Source organism: Etheostoma spectabile, chromosome 15, assembly GCF_008692095.1.
Source record: "Etheostoma spectabile isolate EspeVRDwgs_2016 chromosome 15, UIUC_Espe_1.0, whole genome shotgun sequence".
In the NCBI taxonomy this organism is placed as follows: Eukaryota; Metazoa; Chordata; class Actinopteri; order Perciformes; family Percidae; genus Etheostoma; species Etheostoma spectabile.
Genome location: NC_045747.1, coordinates 30,454,132 through 30,465,554, shown reverse-complemented (window position 1 = coordinate 30,465,554; position 11,423 = coordinate 30,454,132). Strand labels below are relative to the sequence as shown.

General features: G+C 39.1%; 1 protein-coding gene and 1 long non-coding RNA gene across 2 annotated transcripts in view; one reads left to right on the top strand and one right to left on the bottom strand.

Moving 5' to 3' along the window:
• Nucleotides 1-3,228, top strand: part of LOC116703008 (uncharacterized) — a 4,743-nt gene extending 1,515 nt beyond the window's left edge. Inside the window, exon 2 of the long non-coding RNA XR_004335309.1 lies at nt 1,989-3,228. This is a non-coding gene — a long non-coding RNA (uncharacterized LOC116703008). The remainder of the gene's footprint in view (nt 1-1,988) is intronic.
• A 584-nt stretch (nt 3,229-3,812) lies between these two features.
• rpl23 (ribosomal protein L23) lies at nt 3,813-9,434 on the bottom strand. Its single transcript, XM_032537572.1, has 5 exons — nt 9,327-9,434; nt 7,946-8,029; nt 7,101-7,229; nt 5,076-5,189; nt 3,813-3,946 (listed from the first exon to the last, which is right to left on the bottom strand). The coding sequence occupies exons 1-5, from the start codon at nt 9,337-9,339 to the stop codon at nt 3,864-3,866; spliced, it is 423 nt and encodes a 140-aa protein (XP_032393463.1). The 5' UTR covers nt 9,340-9,434; the 3' UTR covers nt 3,813-3,863.
• Between the last annotated feature and the right edge of the window lie 1,989 nt (nt 9,435-11,423).

Below are 11,423 nucleotides of genomic sequence, written 5' to 3'. Positions count from 1 at the left end.
GTCTCCAACCACCCAAAACATCATCCTGCTTGTGTCCACCTATTCCCAGCGCACAACTAGGTTACACTTCCACATTAAATAGAACTACACCAGTTTAAAATTACAACACCAAGCCTTTCAGAATTACAACACCATCTCGGTTTACCGGAGGAACAAAAATCTTCAAGGATTATTGGTCCGCTCTCAATACACAGACCACAAACCGGCCACAAACATACATCATAGCATCCTATACAAAAATCAAAAATTCATCTTTAACACACATAGCCAGACATCTCACCCCGTTCTTCAATCTTACTCTCTGAACACCAGCAATGCGGTCTACATCATTACATGCACTATTTGTGACAAACATTACGTGGGAGAAACAAAACACACCATACTCACACGTCTTAAGACACACCTATATAACATTAGGGAGTGTAAACTTACCACACCCTTAGTTACACACTTTCAAGAACATTCCACCAGCCACCTCATCATCTCTGGACTGGAGTCCAATGACCGCTGGACCGTGGGACAGAGAAAGAGAGCAGAAAAAATCTGGATTCATCTTCTAAAGATCACCGTCCCTGCAGGTCTGAATGACGTTTAGTCTCCCTAACCCACTGATAATCCCCCCCTTAAAAAAGCCCCCATGGGTTTGTTTGCCGTTGCCTTGCATGTCCCCACTTCCGTCTTCCCTGGCGTGGGATTGAACCCTGCTCTTCCGGGGTGGGAGACTTCGGAATTTCCTCTACCCCATCTTCTTCTCTTTCTACTATTTATGTTTTTAAATTATCTAATCTAATCCACATATATTTAGGCATGTTCTTATACAACTTTTTTGTTTAATTTACTATTAATTAGATGTGTTTTGCACGCCCTCCCTTCCATGAGATTCGTTGTTTTTGCATGCTCTTTCTTAGAATTTTATGAATTTGCTGGTGTTTATTTATTGTGTACTTATTTATTATTCATTATTATTTATTACATTGCCAGCTGGAGGTGTGATATGATTTTACTGGCACCTTGATTTACCCAGCACTTATATTTATTAAACTTGTTTAGTGTGCATGCTAATGGGGTATTACCCTTTGTTTAACTTAGGACTGGAGCACTTATCTTAACTCTTCTTTCAGACCTTTTTATTGTTGTGTTGTCTATTTTTTACTCTATTATATGTACCTTTCTCCCCGTAAAGTTAATCCCATCCATAACCTAAAAAACACCCTGATCCTTTCCAAAGGCCCAACGTGGTCCCGTGCCGAGCATTTCCTTTTGTCCCCATTGGTGTTGCCTCGCTTGGGACTCGTACCCCGCTCTTCCGAGTTCTGGGGTGGCCAGTCCTACCCCTACACTACGAGTCCGTCTGCTATGTCTGCTTTTCTTTTTTTATCCAACCCCCCCCCCCCTTTTTTTTAATTCAGATCAAAAAAAAAAATTTAAACCCTTAGATTGTAAAGCCCAACCCTAACCCAACCCAACACTAACCATTACATCTGAATGCCTAACCTTACCCTTACCCTAACCATTATATCTAAATGCCTAACCTTACCCTTACCCTAACCATTACATCTAAATGCCTAACCTTACCCCTTACCCTAACCATTACATCTAAATGCCTAACCTTACATCTAAATGCCTAACCTTACCCTGACCATTACATCTAAATGCCTAACCTTACCCTTACCCTAACCATTACATCTAAATGCCTAACCTTACCCCTTACCTGACCATTACATCTAAATGCCTAACCTTACCCCTACACTAACCATTACATCTGAATGCCTAACCTTACCCTTACCCTGACCATTACATCTAAATGCCTAACCTTACCCTCACCCTAACCATAACGTAATTCTAACCCTAATCCTAAAACCAAGTCCTAACCCTTAAACAGCCCTTTAAAGTTGTGGGGTCCAGCCTTTTTGCCCAACAAAGCTGTTCAGACCCCACAAGCATACTGTATTCCTGGATTTTGGACCCCACAAATGTAGTTAAATGAGAACACACACACACTCAGCGCTGGTCTGACTGTGTAAGCAGAAAAAAGGATTATTCATACACATAACCTTGAGTAACATATGGTATAGTTGATATTAAGAGTACATGTAATTTAACATTCGTAAAACATATTCCTGATAGTCTTAGTTTGTGATTATATGGTCTCGTATGTCAAAGTGCTGACTGCCAGGGAGTGTATAGCTAACCATAAATCCCTCTGTTGAAACATGTCTGTGCATTTTCTGTCATATCCTTGTGTTCTAGAGCAGAGATCTTAAAGTTGTTAAAAATACTTTGCCCATCTATAATGTGAGGTGCGTCGGAGGGGGATACACAAGTCAAAAGTTGCACACAAAAAAAACCCTTACACTCTATTAAATAGATTTAATAATAGGCAATGTTTCAGTACTAAACCATTATCAGACAAAATGAAAGAAGGGAGTTTTAAGGTGTTTAAAAAAAATGAAAATGTAAACATTCATTTAACATATTAGCAAATCTAAATCAGCCTATCTGTGCAAAAAAAAACATTGATAGACTTAGAGGCCTATATGTAAGGAATTTACTAAGTTAAATTTATTTTTTAGCAGATGTCGTAGCGGGTCCCTGCTCTGTCTCCCTCTCAGATAAGGGGTCCTTGGGTAAAAAAAATGTTGAAGACCCCCTAGTGTCTGTTCTCATCGTCGTGGTGGAGACTTGTCCCGTGTACTGCTGATTAGAGAAGGGTCAGCCAGTTTAAATCAAATACTCTACAGCAGTTTAACTCAAATGGAGATACTTTGGAGTACTGCATGGGGTAGGTGTGAATTGTTTTTCATGATAATTTGGAAAAGTGTCCTAAAATTATACTATAATGGTGAATGAATTTAGTGGATTCTTAACATTCGAGATAGCATTTAAGTATTTTCAGTTCCAAGGTTTAGTAAACCAGAGTGATGGATGGTGCAGCACTGTAATTTACTTTTATATCTATATACACACACACACACACGGTTTTGTGCTGGTCAGGGGTACTGCTGGGCGGAAAAAATATTGTAAAGTGTGTTCATTATTGAAAATGTGTTTAAGAACCAATGCTCTCAAGAAGAGTATTTAACTTTCCCCAGTGGTTGTCTTACTGTATTCAGAATGTGTTTACACCAGCCCTATAAATGTGTTTTGTTGTCATGTATCTCATCTGTAAGTAGCAGAATACTATGTAAGAATTGTAAATTATCTGTAAACTGAAGGTTGTAAAATAAAGTTTACAGACTACCATACCGTAGTCTTTAGGTTCCATTCCACCACCCAATGGTAGGTCTGAGCAAGTGCATAGACAAGATTCAACAGTACCATGTGTAAACACATTTGGAGAGGTCTTCATATACCAAATAGGAAATTTGGAGCAGTTGTAGATTATAATTTCATGGCTGACTAGAAGTGTGCTCGATTCTTTTGGTAGAATATGACGTGACTATGTACGGCAACCAACAGCCTGGACAATAGACTTCAAAAATCACAGTACATAAGTGTAACAAGGCTCCCATGCTTTAGATTTGTTTTTAACATATCCTCAAGCCATATTTCCATAGCTGTTAAAGTGAGTTAATCCATGAATAGTGCAACATTAAAACCTGTATTAAGTGAAACTGTTGTACTTTACCATTGTTAATACCAACAAGGATAATATGCTTGCAGGAAGTAATTTGCACAAATACCCATTACTTAACTGGAATTAAGCTTTTCCATCCATACAGAACAGTAGCTCATATTTCATAATTTTAACTGCATGCCCTTTTAAAATACAGTTTCTAGATAAATGGTAAATGAAACACTAAGACATGATGCTGGATTACCAACAGTTTTTATTGAAAACAAACAAAGGAGCGGGCTCCAGCTCAGGCTATGCTGCCAGCGTTGGAGGCGATCCTGGGCCAAAGGTCAGCGCACTCCTTGGCCACTGGGCCTGTGATGGCTGAACCTGCAGACAGGGGAAAGCAGAGTTACTTAGGCTACAGCACAACTTCATTTAAATACATACAGGAAATGGACAGGCAACTGACTGCTGCAATTTAAACTATTAACATAATAATGTAAAGGAAAAATTAGATTTATAAAATAAAATTTTAAATGTGGCTAGGTAACTTAACTTCAAATAGTGTCAATTTCATTACTGTATTTTCTGGACTATAAGTGGCCCTTTTCAAAGTTTGGCAGGTCTTGCGAGTTAGTCAGGTGCGACTTATATCCAAATATATACAATTTAATATGTTGTTAAATGTTAATTCCTACTGAAATCATTACTGTCTACAGCCACGAGAGGGTGCCCTAGGCTTGTGACAACTACATGCTTCTCCTGAAGACAACTGAGAGACTGAACAGATGCCCCCAAAACAAAGTCCTACTCTGCAGATCACAAACAGCAAGTAGTGAAATATGCAGCCGAAGAAAGGTAACTCGAGTCATTTGAATAACTGCTGATGTGTTACGTTAACATACCTGACACCTGCCGTATTCAGCCTGTTCTGTGTGCTATTGTGTAGTTGAATAATTTGCCTTTCCAGATTGAATGTCTGTTCTTGTATTTTTTGAAATAAATGTGATGTATAGTCCAGTGCGACATATGCAGGTTAAAGCTGTCTCATCACTGATTGAGATTAGTCAGCCACAGTGTGACGCTGCCATCTCACCCACAGTGATGAGGTCAATATTCCCTTATACGACAACTCACCCAGCCACTGAGCAGACAAAGCAAGTGCTTTTTTTAAGGGGAAATACTTCCTGACCTACCTGCTGTATCACCACGATGAGAAAAGAATACCACATGTCTGTCTAACATGAGAGAACCTAAAGGGCTTAAGCAGCCATGATCTTCTGCCCAATACATACAACTAATAATCCCTAAAACAACTTAATTACTGAAAGCCCCATCTAAAGTGCCTCAAAACAAATAGCTAGCTACCTTTTATTCTGAGCAAGAGGTCATTATACATCAATAAATTAGCCAATAATTAAATATATTCTCATGTGTAAATGATCTTGCTGTCCAGACACTGTACATAGAGTATGACATATCAAAACCTGTGGATGTGTAGCATCCAAAATCTTACCTTTCATTTCTCCTTTGTTGTTTACTATGACACCTGCGTTGTCTTCAAAGTAGAGAAACACACCATCTTTTCGCCGATACGACTTCCGCTGCCGTATCACCACCGCAGGATGCACTGTGGACAGAGGAAGTGGGCTTAATTCAAGCTAAATGGTAAACCATCATTCTGACTTGGCTGGAACTTAGAGACATGGTCAGTGAAACAGACTGGCAGTATAACCCATTTCACTTTAATCCTGAATATACTGTTGCAACATCCATAACTGTATTAACCCAACTCATGCATGAGTTATTCAGTGTTCTGCCCATAAAGCTGTAAATGAGAGCTTGTACGTCCAAGTCTTCCCCACACTCTGCTCATATGGAGCTAAAACCAATGCAGAGACCTAAATGTCCAGACATCTCTGTAATGTGTTGACATTGAGATGCTACTTTCTCTCCTATGCCATATCATGTTTGTTTCCATCAGTGAAACTCGTGTTAAATTGCAGATCATGCTCGTTAGACAAACACCTGGAAAACTACTGTACTTCATTAGATACAATTGACTCGAGAATTCACTACCTTTATGTGGATGTCTAGTTAGTGTTGATAGTAAATGTAGTCAATTGAAGAAATAATTCCGTTGGTATTGATTTTTTTTTTACCATTCCAGACAATAAGTCCAATGGTCCCTATGGTAGCCAGTTCTATGAATAACATTCAGACAAAGCACAAAAACAAAGTGCATAGACAGACAGACAAAAAAAAAAAAAAAAAAAAAAAAAAAAAAAAAAAATCCATCACACCAGCCTTGTTAAACCCACAGTTTACAAGAATTTGCTGGATAAGAAGAAAAAGAAAGTAGACTCTTCAGTAACTTCTGATTTTAGCGGTTGTGGTTGAACGTTCTGACTTTAGGCCCATCGTGTAGACTTCAGTGGTACTGAGCAGGTTAAAGCTGTCTCATCACTGATTGAGATTAGTCAACCACAGTGTGACGCTGCCATCTCACCCACAGTGATGAGGTCAATATTCCCTTATACGACAACTCACCCAGCCACTGAGCAGACAAAGCAAGTGCTTTTTTTAAGGGGAAATACTTCCTGACCTACCTGCTGTTTCACCGCGATGAGAAAACACTGAATAAATGCAAATATCCTGATTGTGAAATAAACGCTAATGCAACTTTGTTAAAAAAAAAGGGGGAATCTTAATCAATTAACCCTAACACAAAGAAAATCTGTACCGTTTGATTCAACATTTCAGCAAGAACTTTGGTTGCTGCCATCATTGTCCATGCTAGTTTATCCCTGATCCGTTCTAACTAACGTTAGCTCGTTGCTGCAGTTCATGGGTATGCACCGCTGCAGAATGAATCTAGAAGAAACAATGCATATTTGGCGTTACTTTCGGCATTACATTTTTCTGGCCTGGCACCAGCCTTTCACAATTGGGAAAACATTGCATAAATAAAATGCAAATATAAATTTTAAGAGTAATTTCAGCACTTATATTTGATTCCCGGATTTCGTTTGAACAGCCCTAAGGCACAGCCTCCAAGAGCATGAGGACTCCGCTTTCTCAGACAATATAGCACACGCACTGATGAATTTATTACATTTACCATCATCACTGATTAGACAGCCACATAAAAAAAAGGCAGGGAATTTTCCCTTTAAGTGTCATTAAAAAGTAACTTGACACCCAAACCACTTTTTCAAGCCATAAATTATTGTATATGGGTTATTTAATAGTGTTATGTGGATTCAAGGTCCTTTTAGCACAAAGTATTTCAATTCTACAGTGGTAATTATGCATACAGACTTCCCTCTACTGGTTAAAAAAAATCCGGTGGCAGGTGACCTATGGAGGCACTTTTGTCACCACATACAGGTGTACAAATGTTACGTCCTTTGTGCATTTCAAACCCAGTTTCCATTGCAGTTCTATTCACTGTACATGCACCCAAACGAATACCTCATTGGTTCAAGAGTTAAACCCAATACCACAGTAACTTGCACTAGGACTGGTTGTTTCCACTTACCCTTCTTCCTGAGTTCTGGCTTGCCTTTCTTGACTGTGGCCATGACCATGTCACCCACTCCTGCAGCAGGCAGACGGTTAAGACGCCCCTTGATGCCCTTCACAGAGATGATGTACAGGTTCTTGGCACCTGAAGGATGGAGGGAGAACAAACATGAAAAGGGGAACAATGGGAGGAGGGGAAATAAAGAAACTGCAACAAAACAGTATTGATTCCTGTTAGAAATGGCAGGGGGTATACAGCACTTCAGTTTGTCTCATCACTGATTGAGATCAGTCAGCCACAGTGTGACGCTGCCATCTCACCCACAGTGATGAGGTTAATATTCCTTTCTACGACAACTCACCCAGCCACTGAGCAGACAAAGCAAGTGCTTTTTGAAAGGGGGAGAACACCAAAAACACAAATCTTAATAGCAATGTTGCCATGTATTTCCTGCGTCCCACATAAAATCAGAAAAGACGAATTAAACTGAAATTCAATACCACCCCAAACATGGGGACTCTTGTTATGGAAATTCTCCAAATTGATGCAGGAAAAAAAGATGTTTCCCCTCACAATTTAGTGTGATTTCTTACAAACTGAACAAAACAGGAGACAGGTAACATTAGACACTTTCTGAGTATGACTGTCTTACAAACAAATTCAACTACTTGCTAATAGACTAGCTCTCACAAAGCTGGCCTAACCACCACATAGTACATAATACACCCCATGTACAGCCTTCTTTAGTGATTACAGCCATCTCTGCTGGTTGACTGACAACTTGTGGCTCCAGCTTCCTGCATATCAAATTAGAATAATTTGAGCCAGAGCAAAAAATTAATAAGTTGAGGTATGCATACCTGTGTTGTCAGCGCAGTTGATGACGGCTCCCACTGGGAGACCCAGTGAGATGCGGAACTTGGCTCCAGATGAACCACCACGTCCTTTAAGAACACAGGAACAATTGAAATCAGTTATGCTTGAACCATTTTTTTTTAAAGCCAAGTCACAGGTCATTTTACAAAGAGAAATGTCAATGTGAAATACATTTAAGTACCATCTCTACACTATCCAATTGAAGCAATTTCACTCCCTACCTTTACACATTAACATTGAAGTTGGTTCTCTTTTTTTGCATGCTTTGAGCTAACATGTGATCCAACACCACTTGGTGCCACTTTAGCAGTCAACACCACATTGACGAGCCCAAGCACCCCTGGATTAACAAGTGCATCCATTCTAACACATCATGTATATTATAATGCAAGACTTTAACATACCATCGAAGCAATGTCAAAACAAATATAGCTCCAGAACGTCAACTTTCAGCTAGGGGAAAAAAATTGGCTTTTCACAGCCCATAAAAGAAACTGAAAGAAAAAAAAAAAAAAAGTAATTTAATATCCAGCTTCAAGCCTGCGACCATATTGTAACTGTAGCTAGTTCCATTGCACCAGTTTCCTACACCACACACGCTTACATTGTAATGTTACAATGTATTAAACCGACTCACGTCCGTTTAAGCACATTTGTTGAAAGCACTGAGGGTTTTTGCAAAGAACACCCCTTTAAAATACCGATATTATAAGTTATTTGACAGAAATATGCTGTCAGACGACCACAACTTCACATTACTTTAACGATACCGATGTGGCTAAGTGGAAACAAGCTTGGTAGACGACTTCCTAACGTTATTGACCAGAGCATGAGATTTTTGCCTAATAAAAACGGACTGCCCCTGTCTTAAATCAAATTACTTAGCTTCAACAATGGCTAAAACGTCAAAGGTGACACCACTATCCACGGCTCGCGCTAGCGAGCCTGCAAGGAACGGCGCAGCTAGTTAGCTAACTAGCTAACTCAGATAGCCTAAGCTAGACGGACCAATTTAACATTATTGAGACGATTTGCAACATGTAACTTTGCGTTTGAGATAAATTCATGGTGCGACATTAGGTTTATTACATTTAAACCAGTCAAACATTTGCTCCAAATTCACATTTTCAACCTCTAGCTTTACTTGCTTCATGACTGCACGGCGCTGACAGCGAAACATGGCTTCCGCCAAATAGCCAGAGAAACAACTATCGTTAAGAAATAATACACTGTTTGCATGAACTACAAACTAATCACGGATACGTGTTGTCTTTCCTACTCTCTAACACACAAACAACATTTTAAGAGCTGGCGGGGAGTAGAAAACAGCAGATGAATGTGGATTTTACCAGATGGGTTTCATACCTCTCTTAGACATGGCTGCGGTAGGGAAAGAGGAAGACGGAGAAAGGAATTGTGGGATATAAAGTTGAACGGAACTCCATCCGGGTCATGGCGCGGAGCCATGCTATCTTCAGGGGCTGTTGGAATTTTGAAATTTCTTGCCGAATCTCATTTTTGAATTCAAATGCATATTTTTAAATCCCTTAATTAGAAATGCTGATCACAGTTAACTGTGATATAATGGTATGCGTCATCATAATTGGTGTGTTTATATAGTTCTGTATTAGTTTTTGAGCAAATGTGTTTGCTGATATTTCTTTAATATCATGATAATAAAGAGCGTCATCCTTAGGAGCAAGTATTACTTCTGTTTGGTGAGGTCTTGTTGGACTAATGTCTGCTACTGCAGTATTTATTTGCTAATGTTTTTTTAGGACCAGCTCTATGGAACTGGAAAAATCTCCCTCTAGATAGAATAAATAGAATATAATACCTTTATTGTCATTATGCACAAGTGCAGTACCTGTGCAATGAGATTGACGCGACCCCTTTACAGTGTCGACACAAACTATAAGAATATAAAATGTAAAAATATGAATGTATAAGTATAGGTAGTGCAGAGAAAGAATGGGGGGGGGGGGGGGGGGGGGGGGGGGGGACCTGGTGCACTGTCCTGAGAGCAACTATATACATATATAAAACAACTTTGTATTCACATTATGCGACAATACATCTAAAATCTAGCCTGACTGCTGGGAATAAACAAACTAAAAAATTGCAACTATGAAAAGAGGAATCGAGTTTTTTTAATTTTTTATTTTTTTTTTTTTTTTATGAATGATTCTGTCTTCCAGTCAGCAGCAAAGTTACAAAGTAACAACTAGATGGCAGCAAATTGCCATCACTATTTCTGCAGATGCTCCTTTTCAGCTGTGAATTACAGTTAAAACCATATGCCCGAATACAGACAGAAACAAAGACATGCACATTCACATAAAACAATATACTATTTCAGATTTCTTTTCGTTTTCGATATATGTGGAATGTTCAAGTTTGATCCGAAACCTAGGCCCTTGGTAGGAATTAAAATAAGTCATCCCTAACATTATGGCGATCTGGTTTCAGAATGATGAAGAAATCTGGAAAACAATTTAAAAAAACAAAATCCTACAGGTGGATTCATTTCCTTGGCAACTACTGTGTTTTCTGATGTCGTCACGCTCAGATTCAAGTCAGAATATGAGTGTGACGCTGCTCCATTGGGCTGGGATTGCGATCTTTCCGATTGACAAATGCCTTGATCGCCGTTCTCTGTTCCTCTTTAAAAATGAATGCGCTGTTGATATCTCCTATAACTACGGAGCCCTGGGGGTGACATGAAGGAGGGGAAAAAAACATGTACTAGGGATAAAAAACTTCAGCGAGATCTTGACTTTTTGCAAGGTATCGAGTTTCATTTGCGAGATATCGAGTTTTCGTTGCAAAGTCTCACAAATCCAACAGACAATAAAGCTAACCTAGCTAGCTAGTAGCATGACATGATTACATCTTCTTGGTTGTCTAAATGCATCCAACGTTTATTTTGATAAGCATTACTAATTAATACATGCCAAAGTGAAGTGTTATAATGGACATTGTTGTTGACTGTTAATGTCAATGACTGAAGGCTAACCTTAGTAGCTAGCTAGTATCTAGCTAGTGCCTGATATATTACATCTCCTTGGTTGTCTAAATACATCCATTGTTTATTTTTGATAAGCATTACTAATTGATACATGCCGGATTGAAGCGTTATAATGAACGTTGTCATTGACTGTTGACGTCAATAGCACTAGTTTGTGTTGTCGTAGCAACACGCTCGCTCATGAGCTTCTTTCTCGTGTTTCTTATAAGTATAGCGATGCTAGTTCGTTCTCTTAATGCATCCATCAACCAAGGAGATGTAAACGTGTCCTGATACTAGCTAGCTGGGTTAGCCTTATTGTTTGTTGGATTTGTGAGATATTGCAAATAAAACCTGAAACCTCGCAACTCAAAGTCAAGATCTCGCAAATGAAACTCAAGATCTCGCAAAACAAAGTCCATGTCTCGCAAAAGTGTTTGTCCCTAGTACATGTT

Coding starts and splice junctions, on each gene's coding strand:
- rpl23 (XM_032537572.1), bottom strand. Junction 5,190..7,100: donor GCCAGAACTCAGGAAGAAGG/GTAAGTGGAAAC, acceptor CTCTGTCCACAG/TGCATCCTGCGGTGGTGATA. Junction 3,947..5,075: donor CAACAAAGGAGAAATGAAAG/GTAAGATTTTGG, acceptor CCCTGTCTGCAG/GTTCAGCCATCACAGGCCCA.